Source organism: Heterodontus francisci, chromosome 29, assembly GCF_036365525.1.
Source record: "Heterodontus francisci isolate sHetFra1 chromosome 29, sHetFra1.hap1, whole genome shotgun sequence".
Classification (NCBI taxonomy): Eukaryota; Metazoa; Chordata; class Chondrichthyes; order Heterodontiformes; family Heterodontidae; genus Heterodontus; species Heterodontus francisci.
In genome coordinates, this window is record NC_090399.1 from 45,997,476 (window position 1) to 46,015,029 (window position 17,554).

At 44.7% G+C, this 17,554-nt stretch overlaps 1 protein-coding gene across 1 annotated transcript in view; it reads left to right on the forward strand.

The window, feature by feature from the left end:
- Positions 1-17,554, forward strand: part of LOC137346263 (complement C4-A-like) — a 156,185-nt gene that overhangs the window by 63,496 nt on the left and 75,135 nt on the right. Inside the window, exons 7-11 of the mRNA XM_068009725.1 lie at positions 2,381-2,468; positions 4,802-4,907; positions 8,478-8,604; positions 12,090-12,205; positions 14,427-14,570. Coding sequence (XP_067865826.1) covers positions 2,381-2,468; positions 4,802-4,907; positions 8,478-8,604; positions 12,090-12,205; positions 14,427-14,570 — 581 coding nt within the window. The remainder of the gene's footprint in view (positions 1-2,380; positions 2,469-4,801; positions 4,908-8,477; positions 8,605-12,089; positions 12,206-14,426; positions 14,571-17,554) is intronic.

Consider the following 17,554-nt stretch of genomic DNA (forward strand, 5'->3'; position numbering starts at 1 on the left):
CCAAAGTTCCATCAATGGAGCTGGAGAAGTGCAAATTCATCAGCTCATTCTGAGAAGGCATCTAATATTTCACTGCAAGTACTAGAGAGAGAGTCAATGAGCCCATCTAGGAAGTAATAACCAGGGAAATCCTTGTGTTGTGCTTACTTCAATAACCAGAGATGCCAGAGGAGACAATAGTCCAGAGAGGTTTGACCAGTAGGAGGGTGTTTCCCTTTTGCCTATCCAGAGTTTGTCAGTGACTCCGTGATAGGTCAATGTTAATTCTCAATGATGTTCTCGTGGTTCGGATTCAGTCCTCTCATTGCCATGGCCTGCTTTCAATTCCTAGTCAGGAAATTATTTTTATAAATTTCAACCTCCCCCAAATGCCGTCTGCCTCAAATTTCCTCTCCCCTGAACTCACCTCCACAAATTATAAATACCCCAAATCCTACCTCCCTCAAATTTCTTCTCTCCCAAATTCAACCTCCCCCAAATTCCCTCTGCCACAAATGCCATCTCCTACAAATCCCGCCCTCTCCCTGACTTCCTTTTGCCTTCCCAGGCCCTGGAATGTCAGACTGATCTGGAGGTGACACCGGGCGTCTGCTAACAATTTAATAATTTCTTCAGCTGTGATGTCATCTCTAACCAAACAAATCCAAACAGGCAAAACACATCATGAAAACATGAACCTTCACAACAGTCTTTGTGGCAAATATTTGTGCAGTGTATAGACAAATAGGCAGGGAGATAGCTGGATAACTGTTTTACAGGATTATATTGATGTGTGCAAGATAAGTTATTGACTGTTCTCTGAAATCTCTACTCAACTGTAAATCTTTCGCTCTTGCCTTTACCATTAGTAAAGATCCTTAATTTCCTGCAGTGCAACCTTTAGGTGCTTATTCCAGAAGCAAGGTTCCTTCTCTTTCTTTGACCTGCTCATTTTGTGTTTTTGCCACAAAATAGTTTTAGCGCCGCACTAAAGTATGGCACACGCATTGAGTACAGAAGCAGGGAGGTTATGCTGAACCTTTGTGAAGCTCTGGTTATGCCCCAATTGGAGTATCGCATCCAGTTCTGGTCACCACACTTTAGGAAGCATGTGAGGGTCCCTGAGAGGGTGCAGAGGAGATTTACCGGAATGGTTCCAGGGATGACGGATTTCAGTTACAAGGTTAAGTTGGAAAAGCTGGGGTTGTTCTCCTTGGAGCAAAAGAGATTACGGGGAGATTTAATAGGAGGTGTACAAGATTATGAGAGGCTTAGATAAGTTAGACAAGGAAAAACTGTTCCCGTTAATTCATGGTACAAGGACTTGGGAAGGTTTTGGGCAAGAGATGCAGGGGGAATATGAGGAAGAACTTTTTTATGTAGCGAATGGTAATGGCCTGGAACTCGCTGCCCACGAAGGTGGTGGAAGTGGAGACAATGAATGGTTTCTAAAGGAAATTGGATGGGCACTTGAACGAAATAAACTTGCAGGATTGAGTGGCGGAATGGGACTGACTGCAGCGCTGAGACAGATATGCATATGTGCACGTGTAATACACGCACATTGAATACACATGCATATATACATACACATGCAAATACATGCATGCACATGCACACATGCATGCATACGTACATTCACACACGCAAATACACACATACATGCACGCACACACCACACCACTGGCACACATATGCACATACATGCACATGCAAATACATGCGTGTGCATGCACGGACATGCGCATACATGCATGCGTGCACACAGACACGTGCACATACACATGCGCACATGCATACACACTTATTTATCATGCTTGGCTATCCTATGGCATTGCTCTTTCAAAGCTGGGTAACAATGGTTCAATGAACAGCAAGAGTATTCTCTCATGCAGTGGACCACTGATTATTCGACTTCATGTTGGGACCATATATAGGGTCACTGAGCTGTAATTGTTGTTAAGTAGCTAGAGTTTGGAGCCAATCAGCATCGAGTTGTTTGGAAGGAACCCTGCCATTGGAAAATGCCTGCAGGTTTTCGTCTCCAGACAATATGCACCCACCTAGCAATAAAGTGGTTTCTGCACCTGTGAAAAGAGTTATCCATCGAATTTCCTCTCCATGTATTCATGCATGACACAAATATACAATAAAACCCCTGCCACCCAGAGCAGAGTATTGATTCCCAATTCCAGGGCCTGGGAAGGTGAAAAGAAGACTTAATCCCCGGAGGCACCTGAATTTGTAGGAGGTGGAATTTGGAATGGGAATCCATTCCTCTGGCGCCTCTGTCCTTTTCTCACACTTGGGCCAATTCCAATGGGATAAGTGGAGGAGCTCCTTTGCCAATATAACTGTAGATATTTTGCATTGGTTGAAACTTAATCGTATGTTGTTAAAGTTCTCCCCAGGTTTGATGTCAAGGTGCAAGCAGACGAAATGTTCTACCTTGTGACGAAGGATGAGTTCAGGTTCAAAATTGTGGCAAAGTAAGTGGAAAGACTGGGCTTTTGGACAGCGTAGCAGTGCTTGCATCTTTCTGAATGAAGAACTGCCAGTGATTGCCTCAAGCAACAATATGTTTTGAGCATTTGCACCAGGCAACATTCAGCAGGAGAATTTTTGTGGCGATTTTTTTATTCATTCATGGGATGTGGGTGTCGCTGGCAAGGCCAGCATTTGTTGCCCATCCCTGATTGCCCTTGACCAGTGGCTTGCTCGGCCATTTCAGAGGGCAGCTATGGACCAACCACATTGCTGTGGGTCTGGAGTCACACGTTGGCCAGACCAGGTAAGGACAGCCGATTCCCTTCCCTAAAGGAATTTTACAACAATCGATGATAATTTCATGGCACCATTACTGAGACTTTGCTTTCAATGCCAGATTTTTTTCAGTTAATTAATTGAATTGAAATTCCACCAACTGCCCTGGTGGGATTCGAACCCATGCCCCCAGGGCATTAGCCTGGGCCTCTGCATTGTTAGTCCAGTGACGTTGCCACTACGCCACCCCTTTAAATTTCTGCCGGCAGTGTATCGGAGCTCGAGGAAAGTTCCGTGCCCAGGTGGAGTCTTGCAGCTTCAGGAAAAGAGTGTCGATCTCCAGTGCTGACAGAGCAGTGAATAGTCCTTGCAGTGGATTCATAAACAGTGATGAGTGGATTAAGTTGCAGTTCCTCCTGATGGGGGCAGATATTCGCCTTGGACGGTATCACAACCCAGACGAGGTCACATCGACCACGCGTTATGCGCCCAGCCCAATATTTGGTTCCTTAGGCCTGAATAAAATGGAATATCAGGTGGGCTGTATAACAAGTGACCCACACAACATCACCCTGGGAATTTCTGATCACAGAAATATAAAGGTCAGCTCAAGGCAGCAATTTCCTTGGTTTCTAAGATCATTGATGGTTCCCATTATTGTTGTCCAGATAATTACTGACAACTCTTTATCACCAGTGGGGTGCTGCCTGCTTTATGGATATCCACCCTTAAGGCTTTGAAATAGTTGTATCATTTTGCTGCACAAAGATCAACATTCAGGAGACACATTCATTGCTCATTATTTCCCTCTTCACAAAGTATTGCCTTCAGTAATAATCTTGAGCAATTCCTTACTTATTTAATTTTTGTTTTAACTAAGTTCAGATTCATAAGATTCCATAATGGGATTTGAGCTCAAATGGCCCTGGGTCAGTAGTACAGGTCCCAGGTCTGTTCACATAACCAAAGTTCCTTTCTAACTCGGTTCCTCCTCAATGTCCTGAAAAAGAAACAACAATAGGAAGCTTTCTGACATCATCATTTTTCCTGGTTGTGAATGCAAAATGTGAAAATGAAGCTGGCAATTTGATTCATGTTTTTTTCCACATGTATGGGATAAGATTTCATGGTGTAAGATTTGCTCTAAGTATTTTGCTATAAATCTAGCTATTAATCTGTAATATTTGTTTGATGAAGTTGTTAACTGCTCCTTTTAAGTGGGGATTAATTTCAGTAACTAGTAAATAAAAAACTTTGGCTGGGATTTTATGCTGGGAACGATGGGCGGGTCTTGACGTCTGGGAAAAGTGACGCTGGGAACCACGCGTCGCCTCTTCTGTGGAAGGCCTGCTGAATCCAGTGCCGATTGGGCACTTAAGTGGACAGCGGCAGGCCTTCCACAAGAACAAGGACCCCAGCGATGGATGCCCGCCCTCTGAGAGCTGCTGGCCAATCAGAGGCTGGCAGCTCTCCCACTGAGCAGCGCCGCTGGTGGCTGGAGTCAGGTAGGTCAGGGCGAGAGGGGTGTCGCGGGGTGGGGGTCGCGGGGGAGGGGCGTGTAGGGAGGGCGTTAGCAAGGGCAGTCGGGTGGCTCTCAGGGAGCCCACCCCCCCTTCCCGATACAGGGTCCCTCGTTCAGGCACTAATTGCCTTTTAACAAGGGCCCCACCCCTGGAGATGGGCAACAGCCCACACTGTTTTTGGTGCCGTTCATAGGCCATCCCACCCCGGATTTAATTTTGGTGGAGATGGGAGGATGGCGGGGTTTCCCCTCGCCGCCATCCCACCCAATTTTATGCTCTCCTCGCCTCCAAACCCACCAGAGGGGAGAGCACAAAATTCCCCCCTTTTAATCAAATGGATTAACAACTCTACCAATGGCGTAGAGAGAAATGCAGGTCCGACACATTGTGGCGATCCACAATTCAAGAGGTATCTGTTCCTCACCACAAGTTTCTGGCCAATTTACGCATTAATAATGGGCCTTCATTTACACGTTGCCATTCTTTCAGCAGATTCTGACCCAATATCTAGTAAATTTAACTGTTGTCTTTCAAAGGCACACATATGGTGAAGCTGTGGCGGGAAAGGCATTTGTCAGATTCGGGATCCTCCATGGTCATGGCAATAAAACATACATTGGAGGCCTAGAGCAAGAATTAACGGTACGTATCTCTTTATAACTTTTGTTTTGAGATGTGGGCACTTGAGTTTAATGGGTTCCTTATGTTGCGACTAAATCTGTGCTATTCTGCGGTGCTGGTACCCTCCGTGAGGATTTCTCCCGACCGTCTGCACCTATATAAATATTGCAGTTTACCAATGGGAGAAACTAGGATCCTTTCTTTGGAGTTAAGGTGGTTAAGAGGACGTCTGATAGAAGTGTTCAAAATGATGACATTTGGACTTGTACATTGGGGCACCTATATCCACTGGTTGTTGGGTTGGTAACCATGGGACACTAATCACCATACCAGCATAGAGAGAGAGGTTAGGAAGATATATATAAGGAGGCGCTTACTCAGACGTGCTAACAACAATAGCAGAAGCGAAATACAGGAAACATTTTTAAAGCCAAGTGGATAAAAATTTGAGCAGAAAAGAACGTAACAAGGTGGGGAGAAATGGAAGGGAAATGGCCCCACATGGACATCTCTTCCAGAGAGCCCACAGGCACCATGGGAATGCTATCCTCCAGCTGTGTTGTAAAATTCCATTTGATGAAGGTAAACCATGGAGTGGAACTTGCCTTGGGAGTTAGCACTAGGCGGGTGGTATCCCACTGACCAGATCTTGTACTGTCCATCCAATATCCAGTTCCACTGATCCTAATCATCTGGTGATGGAGTGGGCCGTGACTACTCGCCACCCATTCGTCACTGCCTCCCAAGGCAACTTTCCACCCCAATACTTGAAAAGAAGATCACAGAATTAGGGAATCTTACAGCACAGAAGGAGGCCATTCAGCCCATCGTACTTGTGCAGGCTCTGTGACAGAGCTAAAATGAAATACTCAGCTGGTCTCACAGTGTCTGTGGAGAGAGAAGCAGAGTGAACGTTTCAGGTCGATGACCTTGCATCAGAGCTGGCAAAGGTTAGAAAAGAAATAGGTTTTGAGCAAGTCAAAAGGGGAGGGAGTTGGTGGTGGAAGAAGAACCAAAGAGGGCAGAGGGTGGGAAAGATTAAATGACAAAGATATCATGGAATTAAAGGCAAAGGGAGTGGTAATAGTTGTAGTAAAAGACAAAGTATTCATCCAGAGACAGTGTTAATGGCAAAAGAATGAACAGCTCCGTCTGAAAGCAAAAACATGAAAAACAAGTTTAAGACCGGCACATGGTTAAAAAAAACCGGCACATGGTTAAAAAAATCAATCAAAATGGGGGTCATGATCTGAAATTGTTGAACCCAATGTTGACTCCAGAAGGCTTCAGAGTGCCTAACTGGAAGCTGAGGTGCTGTTCCTCGAGCTTATGTTGAGCTTCACTGGAACATTGCAGCAGGCCGAGGACAGAAATGTAGGCGTGAGAGCAGGGTGGTGAATTAAAATGGCAAACAACCGGAAGCTGGGGGTCATGCTTGCGGACTGAGCGGAGGTGTTGCGTAAAGTGGTCACTCGATCTGCCCAGAGGGGACCACATTGTGAGAGAGCTGTTCAGTTTAGTCCCACAATGCAGCTCTTTCCCCATAGTCCTTCCAATTAGTCCTCTTCAAATACATGTCCAATTTCCTTTTCAAAGTCTTTATGGAATATGATTTCACCACCCTATCAGGTAGCATGTTCCAGATCTCAGCAACCCTCAGCATGAGGAAATTTCCCCTCATTTCCCTCCCCCGGTGTGGCGCAGTGGTTAGCACCGCAATCTCCAAGCTCCAGCGACCCAGGTTCAGTTCTGGGTACTCCCTGTGACCATGTGGGTTTCTGCCGGGTGCTCCAGTTTCCTCCCACAGCCAAAGCTTTGCAGGTTGATAGGTAAATTGCCCCTAGTGTAGGTAGGTGAATTGTGGGGATGTGAGAGGGAATATGGGATTAGTGTAGAATTAGTATAAATGGGTGGTTGATGGTCGGCACAGACTCGGTGGGCCGAAGGGCCTGTTTCAGTGCTGTATTTCTCTATGAATCTCTCTATTCTCCCTCTAGTTCTTTTACCAATTATTTTAAATCCATGACCTTTGGTTACTGACCCACTTGCCAGAGGAAATAGTTTCTCCCTAATTTTTTTTTTGAAAGAGTTACAGCACTGAAACAGGCCCTTCGGCCCACTGAATCTGTGCCGACCAAGAACCACTCATTTATACTAACCCTACAGTAATCCCATATTCTCTACCACCTACCTACACTAGGGGCAATTTACAATGGCCAATTTACCTATCACCTGCAAGTCTTTGGCTGCGGGAGGAAACCGGAGCACCCGGCGAAAACCCACACGGTCACAGGGAGAACTTGCAAACTCCGCACAGGCAGTACCCAGAATTGAACCCGGGTCCCTGTAGTTGTGAGGCTGCGGTGCTAACCACTGCGCCACTGTGCCGCCCTTATTGCTCTTTCAAAACCTCTCATAAGTTTGGACACCTCTATTAGGCTTCGAGGTCTATTCTGAGATATGTAGATTATGGTGATAATACAAATAATTGGAGAGAGGTATATATGATGGCCAAAGAGCAACCGGCATCTGAGTACATAATGGCAGACTGATAACCAGCTAGGCAGAATAAAACTGAAATACTAACAATATAAAGAAGGCTATATTCAGATACAGTAATCGGGAAACATTGAGGCTGATAGAATGGGCTTGGGGCAGATGATGAAGCTGGGATAAGGGATGGTGCAGAAAAGCACTAAAAATGATAACCTGATAGTTCAAGGTTAAAAGAGATCATGAAATGGTGAATTTAGTCCAAAAGTGTTTCCTCACATAGATGACATGTAAGTAAATGAGGAGAACCAGAGGAAAATCAAATTGCAAGAAACGTAGGAATAGGAGGAGGCCATTCAGCCCCTCGAGTTTGTTCCACCATTCAATGGCTGATCTGTATCTTAACTTCATTTACCCACCTTGTCCCTGTAACCCTTAATGCAACAAAAATCTACCAATCTCAGTTTTGAAATTTTCGATGGACGCCCCCCCCCCAGCCTCAACAGCTTTCTGGGGGAGAGAGTTCCAGATTTCCACTCCCCTTTGTGTGAGGAAGTGCTTCCTGACATCACCCCTGAACGGCCAACTCTAATTCTAAGGTTACGCCCTCTTGTTCTGGACTCCCCGACCAGAGGAAGTCGTTTCTCTCTCTCTGCCCTCTCAACTCCTTTAATCATTTTAAACACCACAATTAGATCCGCCCTTCTATACTCAAGGGAATACAAGCTTCGTCTACACAACCTGTCCTCATAATTTATCCATTTTATCTTTGGTGTCCGTCTGGTGAATCTGTGCTGAACCCCCTCCAATGCCAGTCTATCCTTCCTGAGGTGGGGTGCCCAGAACTGAGTGCAGTACTCCAGTTGGTGTCCAACCAGAACTTTATATACTGATGCATAACTTTCACCTTTTTGCATTCCACTCCACTCGACATAAAGGACAACATTCCTTTGGCCATTTTATATATTTTTTGGACCAGTCCGCTAGCTTTTAGTGATAATACGCAACTTTTTGAGGTTAAAAAGGAGAGCAATAATTTTGTGCAATATTCTCACATCAACTCTTCATGAGTAAAGATGCCTTTATCCTTATTTTCAGATGCTGAATGGAGAAGTCAATTCATCTGTAAACACTGAAAATCTATTGCAAAAATCCAACCTGCTGTCCAGAAATGAGCTAGTGGGACTGCGCCTGTATATGGCAGTGACTACTGTGGAATTAGTCAGTAAGTAAGCTGGATTAATGCTATTAAATACTATTATAATGCAGTTCATAGTGATTAAAGTTTTCAATGTTTAGGCCAGGACGTTCGGCTGGATTTTCCCAGATTCCCATCAATTACTGCAGGAAATCAGCTGAACTGCATATTGCAAGATTTGGAAATAAAAATTGTGAGAGATGGAAAATGGGTGGGAAATGGTGCTTGACAAATTTATTAGAGTTCTTTGAGATTGTAACAAGTAGGATGGATAAAGGGGCACCAGTAGATGTAGTATATTTAGATTTCCAAAAGGCATTTCTTCTCTCAGAGGGTTGTTAATCTTTGGAATTCTCTACCTCAGAGAGCAGTGGAGGTTGGCTCATTGAATATATTCTGGGCTGAGTTGGACAGGTTTATGATCTACAAGGGATTCAAGGGTTATGGTGGGCTGGCAGGAAAGTGAAGTTAAGGCCACAATCAGATCAGCCATGATTGTGGAGCAGGCTTGAGGGGCCAAATGACCTCCTCCTGCCCCTATTTCTTACAATCTTGTACTTTCCTATGCATGCCAACTGTGGCTATGTTGGTAGCACCTTCATTTGAGTCTGAGGACTATGGGTTGAAGCCCCTCCTCCAGAGGCTGACATTCCAGTGCAGTACTGAGGGAGCACAGTACTGCCAGAAGAACCATCTTTCAGAGCAGGTGTTAAACTGAGGCCTGTCCGCCCTCTTGGGTAGATGTAAAAGATCCCATGGTGTTATTTTGAAGAAGAGTAGGGGAGTTTTCCCCTGTGTCCTCACCTCGGGAATGTAGGACCAATCTGAAACGAGGAATTAAGAGGGCGAAAAGGGGTCATGAAATATCTTTAGCAAACAGGGTTAAAGAAAATCCCAAAGCCTTTTATTCATATATAAGGAGAAAGAGGGTAACTAGAGAAAGGATTGGCCCACTAAAGGACAAAGGAGGAATGTTATGCTTGGAGTCAGAGAAAATGGGTGAGATTCTAAACGAGTACTTTGCATCGGTTTTCACCGAGGAGAGGGACATGACGGATGTTGAGGTTAGGAACAGATGTTTGATTACTCTAGGTCAAGTCAGCATAAGGAGGGAGGAAGTGTTGGGTATTCTAAAGGGCATTAAGGTGGACAAGTCCCCAGGTCCGGATGGGATCTATCCCAGGTTACTGAGGGAAGCGAGAGAGGAAATAGCTGGGGCCTTAACAGATATCTTTGCAGCATCCTTAAACACGGGTGAGGTCCCGGAGGACTGGAGAATTGCTAATGTTGTCCCCTTGTTTAAGAAGGGTAGCAGGGATAATCCAGGTAATTATAGACCGGTGAGCCTGACGTCAGTGGTAGGGAAGCTGCTGGAGAAGATACTGAGGGATAGGATCTATTCCCATTTGGAAGAAAATGGGCTTATCAGTGATAGGCAACATGGTTTTGTGCAGGGAAGGTCATGTCTTACCAACTTAATAGAATTCTTTGAGGAAGTGACAAAGTTGATTGATGAGGGAAGGGCTGTCGATGTCATATACATGGACTTCAGTAAGGCGTTTGATAAGGTTCCCCATGGCAGGCTGATGGAGAAAGTGAAGGCGCATGGGGTCCAAGGTGTACTAGCTAGATGGATAAAGAACTGGCTGGGCAACAGGAGACAGAGAGTAGCAGTAGAAGGGAGTTTCTCAAAATGGAGACGTGTGACCAGTGGTGTTCCACAGGGATCCTTGCTGGGACCACTGTTGTTTGTGATATACATTAATGATTTGGAGGAAAGTATAGGTGGACTGATTAGCAAGTTTGCAGACGACACTAAGATTGGTGGAGTAGCACATAGTGAAGGGGACTGTCAGAGAATACAGCAGAATATAGATAGATTGGAGAGTTGGGCAGAGAAATGGCAGATGGAGTTCAATCAGGGCAAATGCGAGGTGATGCATTTTGGAAGATCCAATTCAAGAGTGAACTATACAGTAAATGGAAAAGTCCTGGGGAAAATTGATGTCCAGAGAGATTTGGGTGTTCAGATCCACTGTTCCCTGAAGGTGGCAACGCAGGTAAATAGAGTGGTCAAGAAGGCATACGGCATGCTTTCCTTCATCAGACGGGGTATTGAGTACAAGAGTTGGCAGGTCATGTTACAGTTGTATAGGACTTTGGTTCGGCCACATTTGGAATACTGCGTGCAGTTCTGGTCGCCACATTACCAAAAGGATGTGGATGCTTTGGAGAGGGTGCAGAGGAGATTCACCAGGATGTTGCCTGGTATGGAGGGCGCTAGCTATGAAGAGAGGTTGAGTAGATTAGGATTATTTTCATTAGAAAGACGGAGGTTGAGGGGGGACCTGATTGAGGTGTACAAAATCATGAGAAGTATAGACAGGGTGGATAGCAAGAGGCTTTTTCCCAGAGTGGGGGATTCAATTACTAGAGGACACGAGTTCAAAGTGAAAGGGGAAAAGTTTAGGGGGGATATGCGTGGAAAGTTCTTTACGCAGAGGGTGGTGGGTGCCTGGAACGCGTTGCCAGCGGAGGTGGTAGATGCGGGCACGATGGCGTCTTTTAAGATGTATCTAGACAGATACATGAATGGGCAGGAAGTAAAGAGATACAGACCCTTAGAAAATAAGCGACAGGTTTAGATAGAGGATCTGGATCGGCGCAGGCCTGGAGGGCCGAAGGGCCTGTTCCTGTGCTGTAATTTTCTTTGTTCTTTGTTCTTTGTTCAACCAACATCACAGAAACAGAGCATTATCCCATTGCTGTTTGTGGGATCTTGCCTTGTACAAATTGGTGCCATGTTTCCTGCAGTATAACAGTAACTTCACTTTAAGACTAGTTCATTGGCTGTGAAGTGCTTTGGCACATTCTGACGCTGTGAAAGATGCTGTATAAATACAAGTCTTTTTTTCTTCTTCTATGCTATGGCACAAAGTCCAAACTAGCCCAATGGAGTCTCCCTGCTTCAATAGTACGATGGGATCTCCAATGTCCAGCAAAACAAACAGACAGGCCTATGGTTACGTCCCAACTGAAAGGCCTTCAAGGTCAAGATATCAGAGCTATTTTCCTCTGCCCAATTGAGCTTTGTCTCTATAATGTGGAGAAATTCTCTTATGTCTTGATATAATTGCATGGTTTGTGCAATATATGTGTTTGTTCATTCATGGGATGTGGGCGTCACTGGCCAGGCCAGCATTTATTGTCCATCCCTAATTGCCGTTGAGAAGGTGGTGGTGAGCCGCTGCAGTCCATGTGGGGTAGGTACAAGCACAGTGCTGTGAGGAAGGGAGTTCCAGGATTTTGACCCAGTGACAGTGAAGGAACAGCGATATAGTTCCAATCAGGATGGTGTGTGACTTGGAGGGGAACTTGCAGGTGGTGGTGTTCCCATGCATTTGCTGCCCTTGTCCTTCTAGTTGGTCGAGGTCGCGGGTTTGGAAGGTGCTGTCGAGGAAGACGCAAAACAAGAAAATTGATGGATTGAGTGCGTCTCTATCTGCACACAGGTGGTGAAATGGAAGAGCTAGAACTCAGCAACATCAAATTTGTTTCCTCGCCATATGTAATCGATTTATCAAAAACAACCCGTCACTTCATACCAAAATCTCCCTTCGCTACGGTGGTAAGTAATCAGGGCAATATTAATCTTGGCCTCCCATTGGGAAACTGACAGGACTCGGGATGCGATGCTGGTTTTACTGCCCAGCCTAATTTAACTCTACACTGAAGTCAGTATTTGGGAAGGATGTACAATCAGTGTTCCCTACGATTCCGTGGGAATTCCTGCCCAGCCAGTTAAGTGTCTAACATTGATCTAAACATTGATCCATGCAGAGCTATGGATTTTCCTATTAGCCTTTTGGTTGAAAACAGTTTTGCAACTATATCATTATACACAGGATGTCCCAGGTTTGCTTCCAACCTTTATTCATTCACAGGTTGTGGACTTTGCTGGCAAGGCCAACATATATTGCCCATCTGCAGTGGTGGGTGGTACAGTGGTGCAGTGGTTAGCACCACAGCCTCACAGCTCCAGGGACCTGGGTTCAATTCTGGATACTGCCTGTGCAGAGTTTGCAAGTTCTCCCTGTGTCTGCATGGGTTTTCGCCGGGTGCTCCGGTTTCCTCCCACCACCAAAGACTTGCAGGCGATAGGTAAATTGGCCATTGTAAATTGCCCCTAGGGTAGGTAGGTGGTAGGGAATATGGGATTACTGTAGGGTTAGTATAAATGGGTGGTTCTTGGTTGGCACAGACTCGGTGGGCCAAAGGGCCTGTTTCAGTGCTGTATCTCTAAATTAAATAAAAGCAAAATACTGCAGATGCTGGAAATCTGAGATAAAAACAGAAAGTGCTGGGAATATTTAGCATGTCTGGCAGTGTCGGTGGAGAGAGAAGCAGAGTTAACGTCTCAGGTCGATGATCTGTCACCAGGATCTGGTCATCAAACTGAATGGTTAACTCGGTTTTTCTCTCCCCACAGATGCTGCCAGAGCTGTTGAGAATTTCCAGCATTTTCTGTTTTTTTATTACCCATCCCTAATTGCCTTTCAGAAAGCGGTGATCAGTCACCTTCTTAAATACATCTGAGTGTCATGCTAGACCATTTCAGAGGGCAGTTAAGTGTCAACCACATTGCTGTGGGTCTGGAGTCACATGTAGGCCAGACCGCATAAAGATGGCAGATTTCCTTCCCGAAAGGACATTAGAGAACCAGATGGGTTTTTGCCACAATCCAGTAGTTTCCTGGTAACCATTTGCTTTTTATTCTACTTTTTAAAAAAAATTAATTGAATTTAAATTTCTAAGCTGCCATGGTCTCCAAATCATTAGTCTCGGTCTCTGGATTACTACTTGATTGGCATAACCACTATGCTACGTACCCGGGTCTTAAGTTGTGGGAGGTTCTGTGCTGAGATATCTCATTCGGGAGTGTTCAATGAACAAATGCTACCACAGACCTATTTTAGAACAATTTATAATTCAATATTTAAGATGTCCTTACTTACATTTTAATCTCAGCTATTTGGGATGCTTATTTCTTTTGTTTGATTGTGCACCGAATGGTTTTTCAATGATATCCACTTTTCAATCTGATTACGTCTCATTCTTCAAAACAAAACTCACTGAAAGTATTTCCTGAACTTTACTTGTCACAATCCAGGTACTGAATATAATGGGCTGATTATTTAATTCCAGTTTAATAGTGAGGTTATCAAATCCAGGCAAAAGAAAGAGTGCCAAGCAGGGACAAATCAGGTTAGCACTTAGCGTGGTCGCTATGAAGCTGCAATACTGTAGACATTCGCCCTGGAGTGGCAGCAGAAAGCGAACGGTATCCCTTGGGCATTTGTTATACTCCCCTCCCCGTAATCAGGTCCATTGAAGTCAATGCAGCTGAATTTCAGGTGGGGCATAGAATGGGTGGCTGATGTGAGACCGCCCATTTTGCGCTGCCCCTCCACAGCCGAATTTCTCCCCCATCCTGCCTTACCTTGCGGGAGGACCTGAAGCACATTTAATACAGAGACAATATCGAGGTGTTCCTCTTAGCAACACTCGTGATCTGATTTCTCCAGGAAAAACTGGAAATAAGAATAAAAGACATTGCATATCATGACGTCAAGAATACTCTCATATTTCAGAGGCAGCCCTGTCTATATGCTGAGCATTTGGTGAATCGAACTTAAACCTCTTTAGTATATAGCAGTAAAGTAGAGGTGATAAAGCTCATTCGTACAGCCCCATTGTAATGTGCCGGCTTGAGGATCTATGCTAAAGTGATGGATCAGAATTCCGCCTGGGATGTTCTCATGAGTGCTTTTGGGAAATTGTGTCCACAGGCGACTGTAACCTATCCCGATGGGACTCCGGCTGTCAATGTACCCGTGAACATTGAGGGAGGACAGACTCTAAACACAGATCAACATGGTCTTGTCGTCTTTGAAAGGGGGGCTCCAGCCAATGCAAATATCCTTAACATGAAGGTAAAGCCATTGGATGTGAATACAATTAACTATCTTTCTAATATGGGGAAATTTAATGCTGTTTTTAGAAACAGATTGAACGGTCGGACATTTACAGGTCGAGCGACATTACATAAAATGACATCGATTTACATAGAATCACCCAAAGTGACATAAAGTTTTGTCGAATTATATAGGGTTGCAGAGTTACACGGAGTTGCAAAGACTTAGATAGAACGTACAGCACAGAAACAGACCACTCAGCCCATCTGGTCCATGCTGGTGTTTCTGCTCCACACGAGCCTCCACCCACCCCTCTTCCCATGCATCTGCTTCCCCTGACCTTCTCGGTGGTAGAGGTTGCGGGTTTGGAAAGTGCTATTGAAGGAGCCTTGGTGAGTTGCTGCAGTGCATCTTGTAGGTGGTACACACAGCTGCCACTGTGCGTTGGTAGTGGAGGGAGTGAGTGCTTAAGGTGGGGGATGGGGTGCCAATCAAGCGGGCTGCTTTGTCTTGGATGGTGTCGAGCTTCTTGAGTGTTGTTGGAGCTGCACCCATCCAGGCAAGTGGAGAGTATTCCATCACACTCCTGACTTGTGCCTTGTAGATGGTGGACAGGCTTCGGGGAGTCGGGAGGTGTCACCAAAAATCATACTGGTCTGTGTGAAAACTAAAAAGAACCAAAGAGCAGCATTAATGTTATTTAATACAATGTTGATAAGTTACATACGAACATGTGCACAAGGTGATTAAGGAGCAACAGCATGCCATTCGGCCCCTCAAGCCTGCTCTGCCATTTATTCAGATCATGGCTGATCTGATTGTGGCCTCAACTCTACTTTCCTGTCTAACTGCTGGCACCTTTGACTCCTTTGTCAATCAAGAATTTATCTAACTCAGCCTTAAAAATATTCAATGGCCCAGCCTCCACTGTTCTCTGGGGAAGAGAATTCCACAAACTAACAACCCTTTGAGAGAAGAAAATTTCTCCTCATCTCCATCTTAAATGGGGGACCCCTTATTTTTAAACTATGTCCCCTAGTTCTAGTCTCTCTCATAAGGGGAAACATCCTCTCAGCATCTACACTATCAAGTCCCCTCAGGATTTTATATGTTTCAATAAGGTCACCTCTCATTCTTCTAAACTCCAATGGATACAGGCCCAACTTCTCCAACTTTTCCTCATAAGATAACCCCTTCATTCCAGGAATCAGTCGAGTGAACCTTCTCTGAACTGCTTCTAATGCGAAACTGTACGCAGTACTCCAGATGTGGTCTCACCAATGCCCTGTACAGCTGTAACAAAACTTCCCTACTTTTATATTCCATTCTCTTTGCAATAAATGACAACATTCAATTTGCCTTCCTAATCACTTGCTGTCCCTGCATACTACCCTTTTGTGATTCAAGTACAAGGAAACCCAGATCCCTCTGTACCACCATGTTCTGCCCTCTCTCTCCATTTAAATAACATACAGCTTTTCTATTCTTCCTGTCAAAGTGGACAAGTTCACATTTTCCCATGTTATACTCCATTTGCCAAATTTTTGCCCACTCACTTAACCTATCTAAATCCCATTGAAGACTCCTTACATCCTCCTCACAACTTGCTCTCCTACCTATCTTTGTGGTCAGCAGCTAACTTAGCAACCATACATTCTGTCGCCTGATCCAAATCATTGATATAGGTTGTAAATAGTTGAGGCCCCAGCACTGATCCCTGTGGCATTCCACTTGTTACAGCTGCCAACCCGAAAGTGACTGATTTATCCCTACTCTCTGCTTCCTGTTAGCTAACCAATCCTCTATCTATATTAATATGTTACCCCCCTACACCATGAGCTTTTATTTTGTGTAGTAACCTTTGACATGGCATCTTATCAAACGCCTTTTGGAAACCCAAATGCACCACGTCTACAGGTTCCCCTTTATCCACGTTGCTTTTCACTTCCTCAAAGAACTGTAACAAATTAGTTAACCACGATTTCCTTTTCACAAAACCATGTTGATTCTGCCTGATTGCATTAAGAGTTTCTAAGTGCCCTGCTGTAACCTCCTTAGTCATAGGTTCTAGCATTTTCTCTATGACAGAAGTTAGGCTAACTGGCCTGTAGATTCCTGCTTTCTGTCTCCCACCTTTCTTGAATAGAGGTGTTTTGTGTGCTATTTTCCAATCTGATGGGACCATTCCAGAATCTAAGGAATTTTGTAAAATTACAACCATCTACTATCTCAGCAGCTACTTCTTTTAAGACCCTAGGCTGAAGTCCATCAGGTCCTGGGGACTTGTCAGCCTTTAGCTCCAATAGTTTTCTCAGTACCCTTTCCCTGGTGATTGTAATTGTTCCTCCCTCCCTTTCACCTCTTGATTTACAAGTATTTCTGGGATGTTATCTGTGTCTTTTACAGTGAAGACAGACACAAAAGATCTGTTCAACGCTTCCGCCATTTCCTTATTTCCCATTATTGATGCCCCAATTTGTGCTGTGGCAGGTATTATCCACCTTGCTACAGAACACAGTAATAATATGTTATTGTGGCCTAAAGAGGATAAGGTCCCAATCACTAATCAAAGGCGTATAATTACAAATATGGAAATGAGAATGTAAAATCAGATGAACAAGCAGCCAGATAGATGGATAAGTAGGTAATTACAATGATACAGATAGGTTAATCAGTATGTAGGAAGATAGAGTTACCAAACATCTTCTTAGAAAAGACCGATACAGACTTGGGGGTGAAATCGGACTTGGGTGAGGACACGATACAGACGGAGTCACTTCTGCTGCCAGTTACACCACACGACTGATATTCTGTTATATTGAAGCCAAGGGAATGGAACTTGGGGTGGGGCATGTAACAGCCTTGCAATGTGATTCTGTTTTATGTCCCCGCCCAAGTCAGTCTTTATTCTCTGGCGCTGAAGGGCAGTCAATATGAAACGTCAAATGGGCGTTGAGGTTGTTATGGCTGAACCATGTTTATTTCGCGCATGGTATGGAGGC